We start from the raw sequence: 23,411 nt of genomic DNA, 5'->3' as shown, positions 1-23,411 counted from the left end.
AGAGAGAATTGAGCCTCTTTGGCAGTGTTCCACATAGCTGGGGAAACTGGGTGTGTACTCACACACCTATTTCCCCCAAGGGAGAAATCATGGGCTGAGAAGATCTCTCTTGGCCCCAAACTGTGGAGGAGGGTGATGTGAGTAAAATCTAACAGTTCCTTCTCTCCAGTGCATCCAAACTCTTTTTTTCTCTAGCATTGTTCTAGAACTTACCTGCTAGAAAATCAGACTTCTGCAAAGGCTCTGTCATCTCTGGGTGATTGTCTAAAACAGTCTTCCAGAGACTCCCAGACTGTGGCTAAGAGGGGTTAGAGCTGGCTCATGGGCCAGCTCAGGGTCCAGAGCTGGGACCAAGCAGACAAACATGTGTGCCTATTACCCAATGCGTGGCTGGGTGAGACTCCTCCTGGATCTCTTAGTGTACGGTGCTGGGTCCCACAGTTCCCACAAAGACACTTTGCCATGAATGAGTGCCAAATTGTTGTTGCAAGGGGGACATGTCTTATACAGCCATGATGCTGATGTCACTCCTGGTAGTTTTGGCATTTTTTGATAAACTTTCATAGTGTTTTCCCTAGCAGTTGCACCAATGTCTATTATATACCTTGAATTACGTTTTGTGTATAGTTTGAGATTAGGGTCAAGGCTTATTTTTCCCCATGTCAGTATCTAATCTAGCACCATTTGTTGAAAAGCATTTCTTTTCCTCCGTGGATGACTTTGGTTCCCTTGTTAAAAAGTCTCATGACCATATAAATATAGATTTATTTCTAGGTTCTTATTCTGTTGCATTAATCTATTTGTTGATTCTTATACTAGTACCACACAATCTTGATCACTGTTGCTTTAGAGTAAGAAAATCAGGTAGCATGTATTTTTTTAGCCTGTTCTTCTTTTTCAAGATTCCTGTGGATATTCTGGACCCTTTGTTTCATATAAGTTTTAGAATCAGCATGTCATTTGCTACAAAATAGCCTGCTAGGATTATGATTAGACTTGTTTGAATATATAGATCAGTTTAAAGAGGATCAAAATCCAGTGTTGAGTCTGCCAATCTGCTGATAGAGTACATCTTTCTAATTATTTACGTCTTGTAAACTTTTCTTAGCAGTTCTGAGTGTACAGGTATTTACATGTGTTTTGTGAAATTTATTCCCAATATTTTGTGACACTATTGCAAACTGAATTGGTTTTTAAATTTTCATTGTCTCATTGAGTTTCTTAAGGTTACAGAATGCGAGGTCAGCATACACAAACCAATCTATTCTTATACGTAAGCAATAAATAATTGGCAACAGAAATGTGAAAAACCCTACCATTCACAATATCTTGCCCCCCCTCCTCTAAAGGAAATACTTAGGTACAAATTCATCAAAAACACATAGGATCTGAATACTGTAAACTATAAAGTGCCAAGACCTAAATAAATGGAGAGACACATTTGCTTTTTGTGGATTGGAAGACTTAACAGAGTAGTGCTGTCATTTTTCTCCAAAGTGATCTATAGATTCACTACAATGCCAATCAAAATGTCAGCAGGACTTTTTGTAGGTGTAGATCAGCTAATCCTATACTTTGTATGTAAGGAGCAAGAAACTGGAATAGCTAAAGCAAATTTGGAAAAGAAGAGCAAAGTTGGAGGAATCACTTGTTAATGTTTTTGTGTTTTTGGGGGAGAGAGAGAGAGGGAGACAGAGGATCTGAAGCGGGCTCTCTGCTGTCAATGCAGAGCCCAACATAGAGCTCGATCCCACAAACCATGAGATCATGACCTGAGCTGAAGTTGGATGTTTACCTGACTGAGCCACACATATGCCCCAGGAATCACTTTAGTATCAGGCTTTGGTAATCAAGACAGTATGGCCTTGGTGGAGGGATTGATGCATAGATCAGTGGAGCAGGTTAGAGGGTCATAAAGTAGACTACATGAATATAGCCATTCAATCTTTGACAAAGGTGCAAAATCAATTCATTAAGAAAGGGGATAGTCTTTTCAACAATTGTCTTCTAACAATGGGTCCTTTCCCTTTGGGGAAAAAAACGAACCTTGATCAAAACTTCAGTTCTTCTACAAAGATGAACATGAAGTGGGTTATGGGTGGAAACATAAAACATAAAGACATAAAATTTTTTGGAAGAAAACATAGGGAAAAATCTTCATGACCTGGTATTAGAAATGATGCCAAAAACATAATCTAGAACAGAAAAATATTAATAAATTGTACTTCATCAAAATTAAAAACTTGTGCTCTGCCTTAAAGACTGTCAGGAGAGTTAAGAGACAAGCTACTACAGACTGGGATAAAATATTTGCAACCCACATGCTTGACAAAGGAGTTGTATCCAGATTACCTGAAGAACTCCAAACTCAATAACAGCTCTCAAAACTACAAAAACTCAACTTAAAAATGGGCAAAGGACTTGAACAGACACTTCACCAAAGAGGATATAAGGATAGCAGATAAACATATGAGAAGATACTCAGTGTCATTAGCTGTAGGGAAACGCTAATTGAAACCATGATCACATACCACTACACACATATTAGAATCGCTAAAACAGAAAATCATGACAATACCAAGTGCTGGCAACTGGGACTCTCATGCACTGGTGGGAATGCAAAATGGTACCCTACTCTGAAAAATCATTTGGCAGTTTCTTTTTCTTTTTTTTTTTTTTTATGTTTTTTTATTTTTGAGAGAGAGTGAGCGAACAAGTGGGGGAGGGGCAGAGAGAGAGGGAGACACAGAATTCAAAGCAAGCTCCAGACTCTGAGCTGTCAGTGCAGAGCCTGATATAGGGCTCAAGCTCACGAACCATGAACCGTGAGATCATGACCCAAGCCAAGTTAGATGCTTAACCGACTGAGCCACCCAGGCACCCTTGGACGTTTCTTATGAAGTTATATATACACCGACAATGTGACCCAACAGTTCTACTCTTGGGTATCCACCTTAATGAACTGAAAACTTGTGTTCACTCAAAAATCTGTACACGAATGTTCGTAACAGTTTTATGTGATGGCCCAAACCTGGAAACAGCCCAGATGTACTTCAAAGGATGAATGCATCAAGTGTGGTACATTCATACAACGAAGTAGTACTCAGCATTAAAAAGTAGTGACACACACCACAAGTTGGGTGAAGCTCAGACATTATGCTGAGTGAGACAAGCCAGTGTCAAGGTTATACACTGCTTGGTCCCTTGTATTTGACATTCTTGAAAAGACAAAACCATAGGTGCTGGGAAACAGACTGGTAGTTGCCAGGGGTTGTGCATGAAGGTGAGGGTTTATAGATAAGGGAGTAGTACCAGGGAGCTTTCTGGTTGGAACTGTAACGTACCCTGTTTGTGGTGGTAGTTACACTAATACATACATGTGTTGAAATTTATAGAACTGTACACTAAAAAAGTCACTTTTGCCATGTAATAAAAAATAATTTTTTAAAATGTCAGACTTCACTCTGTTTTATGAATCTTTGTATGTGACCTTGTTTTTGTTTTGTGTTTTATTTGCTGTTTTTCTCTCTTACTTTGCTTTGAAAGTGTAGATGATTTTTGTCTACTTGTTCTCTGTACTCGGTAAGCCCTTTTGATTTGGAAACCCATATTCTTCAGTTCTGGGAGTTTTCTTGGTTTTTGTTATTGTTGCACATTTCCTCCATGTGTTTTCATCCCACTCCCCTGTCCATTTTCTCTCTTCTCGCTTGCTGGTATTTTTCAGACATTGGAACTCTTAGCTTGGTCCTCTAATTTTCTCATATTTTCTCATCTGTTTTCTTTCTGTTCTTCTTTATTTTTGTCTCTTTGTCCATTTCTGGAAACTTACTTAATTTTAAATATTCAGTCTGTTGTTTAATAACAAGAGTTCAGTTTTTATACTCTGATTGTCTCTTTAAAGGTATCCTATTCTTGGGGCACCTGGGTGGCTCACTTGGTTAAGCATCCGACTTTACTCTGGTTATGATCTCACAGTTTGTGGGGTTCGTGGGTTCAAGCCCTGCACCGGGCTCTGTGCCAACAGCTCAGAGCCTGGAGCCTGCTTTGGATTCTGTGTCTCCCTCTCTCTCTGCCCCTCCTCTCCTTTCACTCTGTCTCTCAAAAATAAATGTTAAAAAAAGATAAAGGTATCCTATTTTCATTTCATTATTGTAATATCTTCTATTAATGGTAGTAGTTTTCTTCTTCCTGAATACTTGCTTTTCTGTTTTATTAGCTATTTCTCATTAGATGCTTTCCTTCAGTATCTGATGGTCCTTTGCTTAGATTTAGGAGGAGGATGAAAATGCTCACTGGAAACACATAGCATGTTGTGAGGCTTGTCAACTTTGAGCTTCAGTCTTCAGTCTGGTTGGGCTGCATAGTTGGGGAGCCTCCTAAGGCAGTATCATTGGCTCTTTCAGTTTAATCTGATTGGATTTTCCAGAGAAGAGACTTTTTTTGGTCTCCTACATGGAGGGAAAGACTTGGTTCATTGGAGAGAGAGGGCTCTGGGTCTCTGTATCCTGGATATTCATTCATTTATTCTCCCTGGTTCCAGTCCAGTATCTTGTCCTCAACTGGGTCTTTGTACTGCTAGTCAAGAGGCCTTATGTTGTCCCTTTGCAAGAAATAAATCTTAAGGTTCTGGCCTGGTAGCTGGAACGCTGTAGGGAGCTAACTGTTTGCGAAGCAGACTTGGAACCAGCACTTACATAGGCGGTCCTCCTCCTCCCTTCACTTGCACCTACGCAGGAGTCTGGTGCTGCCAGTTTGAGTCTTTCAGGGATTCTTCTTTGTAAAATCAGGTTGCTTCTTGTTTTGTGCCTATGCTTAGCTTGCATTTCAGTTTACTGTACTTGATTTGTAGGAGTGGAAACGTACCAGCCCTAGTGAACAGAAATCTGAAGAACCATCAAAATGGAGCTTTAGTCCCAGCCTCTCAGTCCATTCTGGACTGACTCAGTTTACAGATGCAGAATCCCTTGAACAGAGGGGTGTTTGGGTCACCTTATGGAAGGACCCCACCATGCAGCCGTGGAATGCCCACATTTATTTTTCTTGGATTTGCTAAGTCATCTGTTGGCCTTCCAGCTTACAAATTTTATTTGTATCACTTGTTCTTGTGCGTCTGTGACTTCAAAAACTTCTTTTTATTGTCTTGGTGGGGTTCCAGTAGGGAATGAGTGTGGTATGTGTGTTCAGTTGCATCTTTACCTTCAACCTGTCTGTATTCTTTTGCTAGATGGTATTATACAGTCTCAAGGCTTTGAAGATCATCCATAGGCTGGTGATCCTAAATGTATGTCTCCAGCTCTCCTTCTCTTACCTCTGACCCTGGACGTACTATCACAACTGCTTACTCACCATTTTCTCTTAATACATCCAGTACACATGTCAGACGCTTCCTTCCCAACCTTCCCTTTGAAATGCCGATTTCTCATCTAATCTTGTTCTCAATTAATACCACTACTAGCTACCCACTTGCTCAATCCCAAATCCCCTTCCTTCTTTCCTACGTTATCAGCAAGTCCTATCAGTTCTAAATTCAAAATGTATCCAGAATTCATCCAGTTTTCCCCATCTTCATGGCTGCTACCCTGATCAAAGCCATTTCATTTCTCACCTCGGTCCATGCAGTAACCTTGCAACTACTCCCTGCCTGTGCTTTTGCCTTGCTGTCCAATCCACTATCTACACAGTAGCCAGAGTGAATATTTTGAATTCTAAGTTAAGCCACATGCATTCCCTGGTTCAAAACCCACAGTGCTATCCCCCTGTACTGTGAATGATGTCCACGCTCTTTACTCTGTCCACAAGGTCTCTGCCTAATTCTCAGACTACAGCTCCTGCCAGTGCCTTCCTTGCTCCCTCTCCTCTGGTCACACAGGCCTTTCTGTTACCAAACACAGCAAGCTTGTCCCGCCCCACTTTGGGGCCTTTATAGTTGCCATTTTGTCTCCTTAAGGATCCTTCCCCCATGTCTTCATATGGCTCACCCCTCAGTTCATTCAAGTCTCTGGTCAGATAGCGTCACCTCTGTGAAGCCTTTCCTGACCACCCACTCCACCTTTCTTCCAGATTCCTCTATTACGTCATCTTATTTATTTCCTTTTGAAGGTATCTTGTTCTTTATTGTCTTTCTCTAGCCATTTGAGTGCAAGCCCTGTGAGGGCATTGGTCTGATCTGTCTTGTTCTTTGCTGGTACTATCATACCTAGAGCAGAATCTGGCCCATAGTAGATAGATACTCAAAGAACTGTTGGATGGCTGGGTAGGAGGGGAGGGTGAACAAACGCTTGTTGAGTTCTGTTTGGACTGTTAGTATGTTGGTTCTTCTGGGGCATCTCAGAATTGAGCCTTTATACAGAGGTCTTTCCCATCTCGACTGATTGTACTTAAGAATGCCTTTGCGTGTCCCCCTCTCTTCCTGCCAATAAATCTGTTTTAGGGCTGAAAGTTTGAATTCCCAAATAGCAGATGGATGATCCTCTCTTTCTTTCTCCCTGCCATTAGCCATGCAGTCACACCTTAAGTTGTATTTTGTGCAGGAGCCAAGATGAGATTTTGGCAGATAGTCAGTGCATTTGCTCATCCGTCAGACCTGTGGAGTGTGGTGCTGGATTAGGAACGAGAGATTGAAGCTAGAAATTGGGTCCTGCTGGCTTACCTCTCAGTGGTAGCAGTCTGCTTTTGCTTTTCTGCTCTCTCCCAGTCTGTCTGTTGATTTTTAACATCATCTTCTGCCAGTCACTAATCCTATTAAAACTGCTGGTGAGATTAAGGCGGGGGTCGTGTCAGTCAATTTCACTTCCTCATCTTCAGAAGGGAGTTGAGAGATGACAAATTGTGAAGCCGCCTTGGTCTGATCACCAGCTTTAAATATGATGCCTTACAGTCTACTTGTCCTAGAGTCATGTGGGACTTCAGTGTTTTGGGGTCTACTTATGAGTTTCTGTTTAATATCTGATGAAGTAGGGGTGAACCCAGGAAATGACCCCTTTGCTTTTTGTTTTCTTCTCTCTGTTTTGTACAAATCAGGAGGTTCATCAAGAACGGATTGCATTGGAAAACCAATTGGAACAACTTCGTCCAGTCACTGTGTTGTAATCCCCAAGATTCAAGTAACAGTGGGCGACTCTTTCTTCCAAGATCTTTCCTTTGAATGTTTCAACCCAACTACTTGTCATAGATGTCCAAGACTGTGTGAAAAGCTGTGAGCGGCAGAATATAATCCATATTTCCTTTTCTCTTGTAGTTCACTTGTACCTTTTACTCTGGTGGAAAAAATACAACCAGTTATCACACTTGAAATTATAATTATCAGTGGAATTTATCTCACATTCTTAAGTACTTCCTCAAGTTGTTAGATGTTTCTCCTTACCAAAAACCAATCTTCTAGCAAATGAAAACACGTTAGAGCATTATTTATTTAAAGAATTTATGATTTGTATAAAACCTCATAACCTAGTACCTTCAGGATGCTTGTTTTATTTTTGTATGTATATCAAATACAGTAGGTTGGTTTCCTGAATAATTGGGATTCCAACTGGATAGTCTTTGGCATGATGATAATAAAAACAAAAACTAAAACAAGAGCATCAGATTTAGACTGGCGCTGTGCCCTCTGCCACCATATGCCAAAACTGCTTCTTAGTGCCATTTTGACATTATATCTAGCTATAAATAATACATAACTATTGTTTTCCGTTGGATGGCAGAGATTTATTGGGTCTTTGCACCTCTGTAAAGTGAAAGTTTTGTCAGTGATCTATTTAACTTGGCCCAGCCAGGCCATCAGCTCACAGAACTCGGTCCTTTCATGTAAATTTTTGTGCAAGAGCAATCTGCTTTTTTAACTGCCTCACCTGCTTAAATTGAACAAATAGTTGCCAGATCTCTACTTTTATCCTGCATGGGATAACATACCTGTAAATGCATGTATTTGGAAACCTCCCGTCAGATGCAAAAGGCCGAAGAGATTGTTTGGACTGATAAATATTTGTTGCTTGAACCCAGGTATTCAACCTGGGGAATAAGGGGAACTGGTTGTTACCAGCACTCCAACAACTCTGGGAGTTATTTCTGTCCCTGTTATTTTAACCTGAATTGTGATTGTATTGAGTACAAAGAAATAATGAAAGAAACCCCATCTTCACTCTGGGGGTACAACTGTTCGTTCTGTGTGAAGTGCACTCTGGGGAAGTGATTGGTTTATGTACAGCCCAGCGGAGCCCAGCTGACTCCAGCGTGTGTGATGTAAAACCATGAGCTCAAATTGCAGAAGCCAGCATGCTGTAGAAACTTTGATCACCTGCTCCCCCTGAAAGCTCAAGTTCAAAGTGGGTATCGATCGACCCTCACAGGGGTCAGGGCATGCCTGCTTTAACATCACTTTGAGAGACTGATTATAAGAAATACCGTCTCTTGTGCATTTTACTAATTTACCCATTCTTAGAGTAGACGGGTGGGGTGTGCCTACGGTCCTTTCTGAAGTGCTTTAGGATGGGTTTGCAGTATGTGGGATCAAGCCTCCGGTTTCAGTAGGTTGACGGCTCTTAGAATAAGTGGGTGTTTATTGAATGCTTCCTTATTTTACTTGCCAGCTTTATCAATAGCTTAATAACAGAAGAGAAAGGCTCAAACAGATGATGTTTTCCCGAAGAAAAATAAGTTGGTGGTTCTATTCTGTGTGTATTAAAGGATGATTTGGAATTGATTTGATTTTGAAAATCAAAAAACTTGAACTATTTCTCTGTTCTCCCTTCCCTTTTGGTTGCCTTTTCTGCCCCTCGGGGAGGGGTTTGGAGTCATTTAAAACCCTTCCTAAGATTATAAATGGGCGGTGCAAATTTTTTAGATAACCTCCTTTCCCATGTTCTGAGACCTGGGGGCTGTAAGGAATTTTATCAAGTGTCCTCGTTGCACACATTTGACAGCAAGATTACCGTTTGTTATGTTCCATCCAGGAAAGACTGACATTGGCACTTCATCTCATAATCTTCCAGGACATACACACTCACTCAAGATAGTGCCACATAGCCATTGAGCAGGCACACAAATGAAAGAATGTTAGTCACTATTCCACATTTAAGAAATATTGAGATGTTTTTCCCCGATCAGTCCATGCCGCAGTGAGACAAATTAGGATGTTCAGGTTTTGTTTACTTGGCTTGGTTTTCATTAAAGGAACAAACTCGCGTTGGACAGTTAAAGCCCCGTGAGTCACATAGCGTCACCCGTATTTTAAGATGAGCGCCGCATTAAAGCCCACATCAGTAATGTCTATGCCCAGCTTTCTTGACTGCACTTAACAGTGACCACAGTTTATTAGTTGCTCAGAAGTGGATTTTAAAAGAGAAAACCAGTACACACTATTATGATTACCCGACTAGTGCTCATCTTCTGTTCCTCTGTTTTCTTAGGATATGCACTTTTAATGTAGGACTATAACTCCTGTTAATGTTCCTGTGGGCCTTTAATGTGACTTGTAGGAAGGCTGAGTTGGTGAAGTCACCGTTAGCCCTCTTCTATAAAACCACTCCCAAATTAGACCTGCTCGTTGGGCAGAATTCAATGGACAGAAGGTCGGTGTTGCCCCCCGTCCATGGAGGTTTAATAAGCTGCTTGTTGAGTGGTCCTCCTCCATAGGGTCCTGGTGCCCCAAAGCGGGAAGCGCAGCAGGAATTTACAGCAGGCTTCTAGGTACCCTCATGTGCCTTGTATGTGGCCTACTGCTTTTGCCCCCTCCCTGTCCATTAGACATGAAGCCAAAGCAGAAGGTGGATATCTGGAATGGAAGTGCATGTTGTGATCAAGGCAGATACTTGGATTCGCTTTAGTTGGAAAGATCTAACCGCTTTATAAATATTAGGTGCTTCGGGCCTGATCGGGAGAGGAGACATCTTGGCTGGAAGCCCATTTTACTCTCATTGGAGGATGGGATGTCCGAGCGGAGAGGACTTGGACCCGTCTCCTGCAGTTTACTCTTGGGGAAGCCACACTTTCTAGCCCGAGAATCCATAGAAGGAGGTAACTAGTGGCAGAGCTGGGATGCCAGCTGATCTTAGGGATTCTAAGTCAAGTCCTCCAGCCTCTAGCAATACTAAAAATAGATTAGAAGGGTTTCTTCTATTTACCATGTTGAATTTTATTTACTTAGTAAGTTTTAAAGTATGAAAACACGTTTCAGTGAGTTTTAGATCTAGATATTTCTCTTAGATTGAAGCAAAAAATAAAATTTGAAGGGAAAGAGTATGATTGAACTATTTGTTCTTCTGAACACCTCACCTTTCATGATGCAATAAATTACTCTGAGTTTCTTGGCAGAACTTTTGACAGCTGTTGCTTTGAATGGATTCCATTCCTGTATTCCTTATGGGAGTTTGTTTTTAAAATAGACTACTGCGATTGAAATGAATTCAATATGTAGTAAGTTACAGTTTTCTTCGCTGTATCTTCAGTTTTGTGGGTTGCAAATGTTCGATTTCAGCATATTTTAGGGGGAGTAGTAAAAAACAAGAATTGTCCTCTGATTTCCTACCAATGTCTGAACTATCATAAAGCACTCTTCATATGTGACTTGATTCTATAGTCTGTTTATAAATGATAATTTGTTTCTTAAACGATCTCACAACCATGGTAATAAGAGATGTGCACTCAGAAGATCAATAAGAAAATAACCTGGAACGGATGTTTTTCTTGCAATTAAGACGGGCATTTACAAAAGTCTTCTCCTGAGCAGTAGTTGGAAAGGTCTCAGTTACAGTATAACACCTAACAGCTAAAAACATTTGTTCAACACAAACTTCAGTCACACCTCCTGACTAGACATCACCAAAGGAATGTGATTTTAAAAGTATGAAAAAAAAGAATTTCAAATATCAGAGCGACCAGATCTTCCCATATTATTGACAAGTAGGGCTTAGTAGGTTGTGGTTTGAACATTATGAATGTGAACAGAATGTAGTATCAGTTGAAAGGTCTTTTTCTCCTCTCGTTAAGTAGAACAGAGGTGACTTTGGTTTCCCTTTCCAACCGGCTTACTCCCTTTTAAGTGTACTCTTTTAAAACTCCGATTTCCAAGGATCTTTTGAATTTACACATTAGCTATGGGTGTTTTATTATGTTCTTTTTTTGCATCATGACTTGATGTGGTTCGAGTTCCCTAGTAAGGGGTGGGGATTTGGGTTTTTGGAATTCCGAGGCGGCATCTTGTCTTTAGGCACAGGCTAAGGGCTACTGCTCGCCAGTACCAGCGGCTCGGCCGTGGGCAGCAGTGAGCGTGTGAGTCTTGCTCTGTGAGCCACCCTGCTTTGCTTGTTTGCAATGAGAAATGAATCTAGTTTTGCGACCCTTCCAAGAGCAAAAGAACAGACGTGGGGGACCGGACTTCAAAAGCCGCGCATAGTCAGTCCGGGGGCTGCTGCCCTCCTCCAAGATCGGCCTTCAGAGGTTGCCTTTCAAGTGCTCCCTGGAACAGCCAGTGTGTTGCTGCGAGCAAGACATCCCAGGCACACGGCTCCTGTTAGGCTTATATAGTTATTTTCTGCATTTGCCGACATACACGATGACGAAAGAAACTTTTCTAAAAGGCATCGCGGGGTTTCGGTTGAGAGGACTTGTTCTACTTACAGAAACCTTGCTCTGTTCTTAATAATGGGAAAGTGTTTTTGTGTTTTGTGAGTTTTCCTGTCTTGCTCTAAGCTAAGTTCACGGCTGTGGGAAGCTGGAGAAAATGGGCTCATGACTCTGGAGACCAGAGGACGGGGACTTTTAAGAGGGCTTGAATTGGAATTCGAGGGCAAGTTCGACACTAGGGAAATTCAGGGGCCAGTTCCGGCCTACTCCAGTACTCCGTTGCCTGACAGGACTGGACCCTAAAGGGCCTTCCCGGAGCTCTGGAGCTCTGCCCTCGGAATGGTGCAGCTGATGCAAGAGCCCCATCGCATGGCGATTGGATCAGCCGAGTTGTGTTGTTTTCGTTTTGTTTTAAGGCAGCTTGTGTGAGGGCTTCAACTGTACCCATCTTGGGAACCGGGCGTTCCCTTTTCTTCGGCATTCTGCCATTCTGTTTGTCTTCAGCACAGATATGTTCCAGAAAGCCAGAGACAGGAAGAGCCGTGTTAGTCTTCACGACAGTGGGCCGGGAGAGAGAATGAGCTGATGGTCTATTTTAACCTCGAGAGTAAGAGTGTGTGTTTTGTCACTGCAGGTACATTGAACAGTAAAATGAGTAACAGCAGAGTATATATATATTTGATGCCTTCTGTCTCCTCATGATAATGTGCTAACAAGTTGTGTTAGCATTTTACTTAGCCAGAGTTTTGTTCATTTGCTAGGCCTTGGGAACATAAAGTATATTGGTCTTAAGCATAAATAAATATAGGGTAACCTATATTTGGATTGTGACTTGTAGACTCAAACTAACCTTACTGCCTCTTTTTCACACTTGTTGGAAAGTCTGTGAAGAACATAGTAGGTTAAAAATCTCCAACTTTGGAAGATGTACATGATGTGAAACTGGGGTGCTATGTTAAAAATAAATGTACGATAACTAAGTGTTTTTATGGAGTCTTGGTGTCGATGTATTGTGGCCTGCATTTGGTTTTGTGCATTTAATGGAAGTGCTGTGGGAAAAGAGTTGGAGGTCTTCCCAATCGAGTCTGAGATTTGATTATTTTTACCTCCTGGTGATCTGAGCTAGGTCCTTGAATATCTGGACACGGTGAACACTGGGTGATCATGGGCTATCTTGCCTAACTCACAGTGCATTTTAAAGATCTACTGCATTGAAAACTTGGCTTACTGTGGGGTCCAGGTTATTTGCTTCATCCTGTCAGTATTCTTTTTGTTCGAAAATGTTCCCAGCATCCTATCCTTAGCTAGAGTAGGGGTGAAGTGGGGGAGAGGTCAAGGAGAGTGGGCTTGAAAGCCCGACCCAGTAATCTGGCATCCCAGTTGCAGTTTCTTACCTGCAGGATTTGAATCATTTGGGGCACCTGGGTGGCTCAGTTGGCTAAGTGCCTGACTCGATTAAAGCTCAGGTCATGATCTCCCGGATTGAGAGATCAAGCCCCAAGCTGGGCTCTGCGCTGACAGCATGGTGCCTTCTGGAGATTCTCTCTCTCCCTCTCTCTCTGCCCCTCCCCTGTTTGTGTGCACATGCACTGTCTCTCAAAATGATGAAATGAAATAAAATTTGAATAATTTTAGGAGTCTATCATTGTCCTATCAGCTGGGAGTTTTATTCTGCTTTGTGAATGCAAATGGTGGGCTACACATGGGATATTTCTAATCTACGAGTTCTAAATACCAAAAAAACTCTGCAAAAAAATCATCCATGATTTGGCTCATAAGCTTGGACACTGGAGGTCACCTGACCCTGGCCTTTTCCAAGCACTGGTGAAAATCACTGTGTCCCTCACTTTAGAGATAAAAGACATCTGAGATCATCTAGGCAAGTGGTTCCCAAAATGTGGTCCCCGGACTGGCGATATCCTCATCTTTAGGGAACTTACACTGGAGAACAATTGAATCAGGGACTCCGGGTGTGAGCCTGGCAGTGTTTGTGTTAACAAGCCCTCCATGTGATACTGATGCTCACTAAAACTGAACTCCTGGTGTAGCTAACTTCATTTTACAGCTGAAGAGAGCGGTGCAGACTGGCAACATGGATTCATCCCGGTCTCAGTTAATTGACAGCAAAGGATCAAAATGTTCCCAGGGCAGACTTTCTTCTGTGCTACAGTATCCAGTCATGAGTTTGTTCCCTCTCCTGACCTTCTCCCCACAGATAGTTGCTGGGTACCAAGGACTGTGTTGGGAGCTGGAAGTGAGACCAACAGTACAGGATCCCTTCCCTCAGGAGCTCACAGACACTGACAAAGGAATTGTAGTGCAGTGTGGGACAGTTACTAAGATGTATGAGGGTAGGCTGACTGCTATAACAACCCCAGGAGTTGAGTGGCTTGACACAATGGAAGTGTATTTCTCCCCTTACAGTGCAGAGTGGATGTTTTTAGTTGCATCCTTTTCTCTGTGGTTATGCAGGGACCCAGACTCCTTTCACATGCACTTTGGTCTTCCTATAGGGCTAGAGAGTTTTCTCCTTTTAGCCAGTGTGTGGAGAAAAAAAAGACACTGTAGAGAGGATACAATTTCTCTTCACAGAAATGGTATGCATCACTTCTCTTAATACTTCATTTCCCAGAGCTCAGATGACAACAGTTAGCTGCAATGGAGACTGGGAAATGTGGTCTAGCTGTCCGCTCAGAAGGAAAAAGTTGTGGTGAGCCCATGATGCACGAGAAGACACAAGGCCAGGTTGCTCTGAGAACCCACAGTATGTTGGTGGAGGGGGAGGCATCTAATTCAGACTGTGGGGAGCCAGGAGAGGGCTTCACAGAAGAGTCTTAAAAGAGGGATGGGCATTAACTAAGAAAAAGAGGGTGTTCCAGGCAGAGGGAGCAGAACTGTGTACATTAAGGCAAGGCTGGGTAAGAATATGGTGTCTTCTGGGAACTGCCGAAGATTCTCCTCTGGATGGAGGAGCCCGTGGGGCGTGGAGGGGAGGAGGAAGTGGCGAGAGTTGGCCACGGGGCTGGATGGGAAGGCCTTGCACATCATGAGAAGGCATAAAGCATCCTGAAATTGCAGCCTCTTTCAAGATTTAAGCACAAATGCATGAAGTCACTTCACTAATACTTAAGGAGTGATTTGTGTTCTTCCAGTTTTTTCTACCCCCTAGAAAGGAAATGCTTCACTGGAAGATTGTAAACTAGTGTTTCTGACGTGAACCAAACCTGTTAGTTTGATGTGTTACACGTCTTCTGGCATGTGTTTGGATAAAGGGCCAAAGCCCAGAACTCTGGGGACTAAACCCTGCTAGGCAGGAGTTCTTTGCATGACACAAGACTTTTTCCATCCTCAGTTCTTTCTTTTTGGGGGAGATAACAGCCTCTGAGATGACCGAGAGGTACAGGCTCTTTTTTTTTTCTTTTTCTTTTCTTTTTTTTTCTTTCTTTTTTTGGCAAGAAGGCACATCAAAATGCAGAAATGGAGAGTTTGGAAATGAAGCTGAAATACCGATTCCTTTGGACATGAGTTCTCATTTGAATTTGTTTAATAATTCTGAAAATCCCTGAGTCTGGGGGAGAAAGACACCGAAGTATAGCATCTTTGCGGCAAACTCCAACTTCAAAGAGTACTGCCATATTGGTTTTCAAATAGGTGTTTGGGAAGTGCAGACGTCGGTGTTGGAAGGTATCTAAGTGATCTTCTCATTGCGTTTGTCTTTCAATCGTGTGTGTGTGTGTGTGTGTGTGTGTATAAAACAATACTAACCACAGTAATTGTTTTGAACGTTGACCAACAGAATATTTTTTATCTTTGACCAATGTCTAAATATTAGAATCACTGGCACATTGGTGAAAATAAAAGACTGACTTGTAGTCTATTTTATTATCGTTTTCTTTAAACTTTCTATAGAGAATGCACCCCGTTTTCTTGGACCTGGGGCAGACCACTCCTGCCCGAGATACACATGGAACAGAGTGCACGCCTCCACCCTGGATTAGACTTACTCAAAGCTACAAGGCTGAAGGAAAGCCAAGGGGAAGAAAGATAATGCTTGGGGAATGGAATAAAGGAAAGCGAAGCAAATTAAATACAGATACAGAGAATTGTGATGTAGGACCTTTGAAATGTAAATTAAATTGGCCTGAACCTCAACCCATGTGTGGCAAGAACCTGCATCTCAGTCTTTTTGGAGATTTTGAGATGCAGAGGTAATGGTAGAGGAACTGATGCTTTTGTCCTAGTCACTTCTGGCCCTGATACATTTCCTAGGAATTAGTTTGATAGATGGGCCATTATTTCCCTGCAAGATATCACTTACACGAGGCATTTGTGTGTACGTGTGTGGAAGGTGGGGTGGAGTGGGAAAGGGGCAGAATGTATAGAGTGTAGTTTATGTCCAGGGCCACCACAGCTCGCACTTCCAGGGGACATTGTTCACATTGTGTTCTATGTGAAAGATGCCCCTTGCGGTTTGTGATGTGGCTGACCTGTTCACAGCCCTGTGTTGCACGGTCCCCTCTCTTAGTGTTCCTCTCTCTGTCTCTGTAGATGTGTTCTGCTTCTGCTAGTGGAGGGAAGGTGGGAGTTGTGGGGGTCCTGCCAGTATTTCTGTTCTAACTTGGTGCCCAGACCCCCACTACAGATCTCTTTTCTCCCCTTCCTGTTTCTACTCTAAGTCTGATCCCGTAGGTCTCAACTGGGTGCAATTCTGCCTCTGCCCCCAGGGAACATCCGGCCATATCTAGAAATACTTTTGGTTGTCACAACTTGGGAGGGCATCTGGCGAGAAGACAGGGATGCTGCTAACCCATCCTACAATGCATAGCACGAGTCCCACCACAAAGACTGCTCTGGCCCTCAAAGTAGTGACCGTGGAGGAGCCCCTCAGGCTTCCTTCATTTTCTCCTCAATTATTGAGAGCAATGTAGCCTTCTCCCCATCACTGCCAGGGACACCCCTCCAAATGGTCACATCTACATCAACAGGCTCTGCTAAGTCAGTCCATTAAGTTAAATCCCTCCAGGTTCCGGGCAGCAGTGTAAATTAGTGATGTGAATTGGGAGGAAGATGAGAAGTGTGCTAGCCATCCGTCTCAGTGGTAGGGACCAGTAGGCAGGGACTGTGACCAATTGGACCTTACCCCATCTACAAGGGCAGGTGTAGATTATTGTCAGACAGGCTCCTGTGTTGCTAGATTACTGATTGCTTGAGAAGCCCAGTATCTCCTCTCCCTCACCCCTCAGAAGGTCTGTTTTGCATTATTTTTTCATTGAGGCATAATGTACATGCACCAATGTTAAGTGTTCACCCCAATGAATAGTCAAGGTAATCTTGAAGAAGAACAGAGTTGGAGGACTTACACTACTAGATTTCAAGACTTGCTATAAAGCCGCAGTAATTAAGAGTGTGGTATTCTTGCAAATGTTGGAGAAACGGTCCACAGTTCAGAATAGGGATCCCAGAAACACATCCACACATATATAATCCCTTGATTTACAATAAATATGTTGCCATCATTTGGCGGGGGGAAAAGATGGTCTTTTCAATAAATGGTGCTGGAACAGTTAGATATCCACGTGGAAAAAAATGAACCTGGATCCCTACCATGCACAAACATTAATTCAGTATGGGTCATAGATCTAAATGTGAAAGGTAAAACAAGAAGTCTTCTAGAATAAAGCATAGGATAATATCTTCATGAATTTCATAAAGATTTTTTTAAATGGTGCATATAGAGAACCACAAAGGAAAAGATTGATAAGTTGGATTTCATTAAAATTAGGAACTTCTGTTTATCAAAATTCACAACTAAGAGAGTTTTGGCAGACTGCGGCACAGTAGAACTTATTTGCAATACATCTGTCAAAGGGTTCTTGCCTATTTTTTAATATGTTGGCAACTATTTTCAATTTAAAACACTGAGGGGGAAAACCCCACTGTGCGGGCTAACATTATGCAGGCCAAACAAAACATGTCTGTGAGCCAGCTTGGGCCTACACACTGCCAGTTTGCAACCTCACCTTTCACAGCACAGAAGAATGATAGAAGCTTTAACATTTCTCTATTTTCTCATTTTTTTCTTGCCAGCCTCTGTGAGGGGAAGAAACAATGTGGACATAGATTTCTGAATAATAGAGATTTTTCTCTTGGATGGCAGCATGGCTGCTTATTGTGATTTTAGGTTTTAAATAGCACTTTTCTCCCTCTGGTAGACCCAGTAATTAAAATAGCTTAAAGTATAATGTAATCAAGTTTTAAAATTGACTCCCATTGTGTGTTCAGTCTGCTCTCTGACTGGAATTGCTCAGCACTTCTGGAAGTCAGCTTCAAGCTGCCATGAGGCACAAGAAATGGAGACGTAGGCTTAAACATGTCCAACTTCCTTACTTTCTATCTCCTTCCCTAACTCTGGTTTTGGTCACTTCCTTTTCTTCTTTACCCAAACACCTCTATTTCTTAATTCCCTGATGGTCTGGTAGAGACAGTGGGGTGGGGGTAGGGGCAGAATTTCCTCTTGTCACATCTTCTAACCCCACTGTTGGGATGAGAAAGAAGAGGCAGCCTGGAGGACGGCACTCCAGCAGTATAGCATAAAAGTATGAGATCTGGAATTTGCCTGCCTGTGTTCAGATGCTGACTCCATCCTTTAACAGCTATGTGGTCTTCAGCAAGTTACTTGCTTCTCTCTGCCTCACTTCCTCATCCCTAACTTACCAATAATAGTGCTTGCATGTTCATATAAAGAACTTAGAACAGTGCCTAGTAAGCTAAGTGCTAGGCATGTGTTTGTTAATCTAAAAATTGATGGTTGGTTGGTGTCAGGCCTTGGCATTGTGTCCGGCATTGGGAAGCAGGAGACACAGGTGTCCCTGTCTCAGAGACCACCAGCTGATTTCAAGACAGGCAAACAACTTGACCTAATGCCCCCTCCTTCCTTGAGCTGGCTGAAATGGGAACACCAGACAGTTTGATGACCTTCTTGTGGAGCCTGCTGATGGCTAAAATCCAAAGCCACTTAGATGATTAAGATCATTCTGTGGCGTATTCTCCCTAAGTGTGAAACTAGAATTATTTGTGCAAATGAAGAAATTTGTAACCCTGAGAAGTGAAGTAACTTTCCTAGGACATGGCAGCATGATAGAAAAGAACCTAGATTGTCTTGAATAGACTGTTAGTAGAAATATGGGTATTAAAGACTGTTGGTGAGGGCTCAGAAGGATTAAGGGCAATTCTAGAGAAATCCTAATTACTTTAGAGAAAGCTTAAATACCATAAAGAGACTTAGTAGAAAACTGAACTTGGAGGCCATGTGCAATGGATGGGGGCCATGGGGGCCACCAGAGGGTGGATTGTGCTAAGCAGAATTTGGCACCCTACCATTTTCACCCTCTGGTGTTCTGGTGTTACACCTGTGGTCATATTGTGTTAGAGTGGCAAAGAGGGTTTTGCAGATGTATGGTTGCTAATCAGCTGACTCTAAAAGAGGGAGATTATTCTGGATTATCTAATAGGCCCAATGTGATCACATAAATCCTTAAAAGGAGAAGAGGAAGACAGAGATGTGAAGCATGAGAAGGACTTGCAGCCGGCCATAAAGAGAGGCTTCTAGATGACAACCAACAAGGAAACAAGGACCTCAGTGTTACTGTCACAAATAACTGAATGATGCCAACAACTTGACTGTATGTGGAAACAGATACATCCCCAGAGCCTCCAGAAAGGAATACAGCTCTACCTACACCTTGATTTTATTTTAGAGAAACTCTAAGCAGAGAACTCAATTGAACCATGCTGTACCCAGACTTCTGACATACTGAAGTGTAAGGTAATAAAGTTAGGTTGTTTCAAACCACTACACGTGTGGTTATGTCTTATGGTAGCAACAGGAAACTAACATTTGAGGTCATGATCTCACAGTTCATGAGTTCGAGCTCGGCATTGGGCTCTCTGCTGTCAGCACAGAGCCCGCTTCAGATCCTTGGTCCCCATCTCTCTGCCCCACCTCCTCTTCCCTCCCTCTCTCTGTCTCTGTCTCTCTCTCTCAAAAATACATTAAAAAATGAAGGATTATTATGCCTTTTGACCTCATAATTGTACCTTGGAGCATATGTCATAAGCAAATAACTAAGAAAAGTTGTATGGACATAATCATAGCCTAGGAAGATAAATTTTTGTAATCCTTTTTCCCCTGCCATTAATTGGTTTAGGGTAGACGTATAACCAATTCTGGCCAATGGGATGTGAAGAGAGTTCTGCTAGGGAGACTAATGGAAAAAGTTACCCCACACATCAAAAATAGACACTTTTGGATGCTAGCATGTGGGAATGTGATGGTTGGAATTGCTTCAGCCACCTTGTGACCAGGAAGAGAGAAGCCTGAGGACAAACCCAACCTGCTGAGGATGGTGAGCCAAAAGATGGAAAGAATGTGGATCTTCAGTGGTGTCATGGAGCCATTAGTTAACCTTTTCTTAAACCACACTACCTTTTAACTTATTATATGAGGCAGGAAATCTCCCTGCATTTAAACCAGTCTTACTCAGAGTAAGAAGCTTCCTAACTGAGCCACACAGCATGAACTGCATGGCTCTTCTCTCTCTAGTTTTTATCCGGAAGTTTAAAACTTAGGATATGATAACTGGCTTTTTGATTTCCATTTAAGTTTTCACTTGTTCAAATAAGTGCCAAGATGTTGTGGCTTTGTCATGTGTCAACTTGGCTAAGCAGGTACTACAGATCCTAGAGTTCCCCTCCCTGTATGTTTCTAGTTAGAGTTAGCCCAGGAGAAATTTGCAGGATAGTTGGAAGGCGGAAGTGAAGCAGTAGCCATGTTTGCTCTCAGGAGGTCAGTGTAGGTTCGGCTGTGTTACATCTTGTGCACATTTTCATGGATCTGCTGGTACACCTTTTTTCTGCGGCAGCAGCCAGGTTTGCAGTTTCAGTTATTATAAGATCTCTTCCTTTAGCTTCTCCAAATCCTAGTCCAGGTGTCAGTGTGGCTTCATGGCAAGAACACCAACTTCTTCTGCAGGTCACCTAGGGCAGCAAGGCAAGACTGGAAGCTTGGAGATGCGGAAAGGCCCAAGCAAATACAGCTTGTTCCTCGCAGGTTCTGGTTGCCCTGTTCATGCCTACCTCACTACAGGCTCTCGACCAGATGCAGAAGAAACAACCAGGCTGAAGATGTTTTACCTGTTCCCGTAATTGCTTAAGGTCAAATCCCTGTGACAAATTATTATTCTACATAATTCCTAGTGGTTCTGTTTCTCTGACTAAACCCTAATACAGAGTCAAGTTTTCCTGACCCCAGGATTTACTTTTAGATTCTACATCCAATTGGTAGAAGAGAAAGAAGAAGCAAGTAGAGGTAAGCTTTCTAATATATAGGACTCACTTATTCTTTCCAACTGAAAAGAAGACAAGAAATTGTGCTTTCACCATTCCATAGGAACACATCTCCAGACTGGATATGGATGGTGGGTCACCAGTTTGCAGTCTCTGATATAGGTGTTTTAGAATCCATCACTTACCTAGATATTCATGAGTATTCTGATGACTTGGTGAATTTATCCATTTTTATGTGATTTTGGACCCTATTGCCCCAAGAAAAGTTATACTCCTCAATCTCTCTTGATTTCTATTTAAGTTTTCCCTTGTTCCAATGAGTGCCAAGATGTTGTGGTTTTGTAATGTGTCAACTTGTATTAATGTGAAGGTTGGAATTGCTTCAGCCACCTTGTGATCAGGAAGAGAGAAGCCTGAGGACAAACCCAAATGCTAAGGATGGTGAGCAAAAGGATGGAAAGAATGTGGCTTGTAATGTGTCAAACATGTATTAATTGTTTATCTCCATCAAAATGCTATGTAACAAGCCACTGCAAAACTCAGTGGCTCAAAATATGTATAAATTTAACTAATGTGTCTGTGGGTTGGTGATAGCTCAACTGGGCAGTATATCTGGTCTTACCTGGGTTCTTCACAGTTCTGGCAATTAGCTGACTTTCAGCCGGTCCAAGATGGCCTTGGTTGAAATGAGTGAGGCAACTCGGCTCTGATCCACATGTCTCTCATCCACCAGCAGGCCATCCTGAGCATGTTCTCATGGTGATGACAGAAAGCAAGAGTGAACCAGTCCAACCATGGAAGCTCTTTTCAAACCTCTACTTGTGTCATATTCTCCTATATCCTGTTATCTAAAAGTAAGCCATATAGATGAACCTGTAGGCATAGCACAGCACTGCAAAGTTACATGGCAGAGTGAGTGCAGATACATGGAAAAGTAAAGAGTTGGGGCAGTTTTTGCAATTCATCACAATTACCAACTCTCTCCTCAGAGGTGATAAGTAACTATGTCAGCTGCTGCTATTTCCAATTGTGCATTGTTAACCCATTGTGTTCAAGCCTTGAGATCATCACCCCCTCTCATTAGGATAAACAATTGCTTTATAAAGCTGAATCGTTGTGTCACGAGCTTGCCTTCCTCTTTCCTTCTGAGATATCTTATGAAGACAAACATCTAAGGGATAGAAAAAACAAAAACCCCAGTGGTGAAGAGTTGCTGAACAGTTGACAAATAGACAAATATATGCTGTTAGCCTGGGAATAAACTAGGTGATGGTCAAGATTGTGTGAGTTATTCATTAGAAATGGTGAGAAGCATATCAACTCTAAGTCAGCTGCATACATTATTGCTTATTTTTAATTGCACTGGTTTTATAGACAGTAATTCTAAAGCATATTCATAGGCTGAAAAAAAAAGTTTTAAGTTCCTGAAATTCTTGGTAGTTTTTCTGTTCAAGGGGAATATGTTTCCTAGTAATTTTTCTTAGAGATGCTCATGTATTCACTAAAGGTGCCCACTACATATTTGTCTTAGTTTGGGTTCCCCCAGAAGCCAACCCTGAGATAAAAGTTCAATAGCAAGTAGTTTTATGTTTTTGTTTTTATTTGAGAGAAAGAGCAGGGGGAAAGGGGCAGAGGGAGGTCTTCTGTTAAGTTTCTCAGGATCCACATAAGAGTGAAACATATGGTATCTGTCTTTCTCTGCCTGACTTATTTCACTTAGCATAACACTCTCCAGTTCCATCCATGTTGCTACAAAAGGCCAGATTTCATTCTTTCTCATTGCCACGTAGTATTCCATTGTGTATATAAACCACATCTTATTTTTTTGTTAATAATTTATTTTTTAATTTACATCCAAGTTAGTTAGCATATAGTGCAACAATGATTTCAGGAGTAGATTCCTTAATGCCCCTTACCCATTTAGCCCATCCCCTCTCCTATAACCCCTCCAGTAACCCTCTATTTGTTCTCTATATTAAGAGTCTTTTATGTTTTGTCCCCCTTCCTGTTTTTATATTATTTTTGATTCCCCTCCCTTTTGTATCTTAAATTCCTCATATGAGTAAAGTCATATGATACTTGTCTTCCTCTGACTAATTTCGCTTAGCATAATACCCTCTAGTTCCATCCACATAGTTGTGAATGTCAAGATTTCATTCTTTTTGATTGCCGAGTAATACTCCAGTGTGTGTGTGTGTGTGTGTGTGTGTGTGTGTGTGTGTGTGTGTGTGTATACCACATCTTCTTTATTCATTCATCCATTGATGGACATTTGGGCTCTTTCCCTACTTTGGCTATTGTCTATAGTGCTGCTATAAACATTGGAGTGCATGTGCCCCTTTGAAACAGCATACCTGTATCCCTTGGATAAATATCTAATAGTGCAATTGCTGGGTCATAGGGTAGTTCTATTTTTAATACAATTAACTATTTTATTTATTTTATTTTATTTTTTAATATAATTTATTGTCAAATTGGTTTCCATACAATACCCAGTGCTCATCCCA

At 41.9% G+C, this 23,411-nt stretch overlaps 1 protein-coding gene across 7 annotated transcripts in view; it reads left to right on the top strand.

Moving 5' to 3' along the window:
- Positions 1-12,544, top strand: part of REPS2 (RALBP1 associated Eps domain containing 2) — a 214,813-nt gene extending 202,269 nt beyond the window's left edge. For all 7 annotated transcript variants that reach the window (XM_019418004.2, XM_019418001.2, XM_019418002.2 and 4 more), the window contains one exon: positions 7,021-12,544. In XM_019418004.2, the coding sequence (XP_019273549.1) occupies positions 7,021-7,089 (69 nt within the window). In that variant the 3' untranslated portion in view covers positions 7,090-12,544. The remainder of the gene's footprint in view (positions 1-7,020) is intronic.
- Positions 12,545-23,411: the final 10,867 nt, after the last annotated feature.

This window comes from Panthera pardus, unplaced genomic scaffold, assembly GCF_024362965.1.
Source record: "Panthera pardus isolate Hobbes unplaced genomic scaffold, ASM2436296v1 HiC_scaffold_27, whole genome shotgun sequence".
In the NCBI taxonomy this organism is placed as follows: domain Eukaryota; kingdom Metazoa; phylum Chordata; class Mammalia; order Carnivora; family Felidae; genus Panthera; species Panthera pardus.
This window is presented reverse-complemented; position numbering and strand designations above follow the sequence as displayed.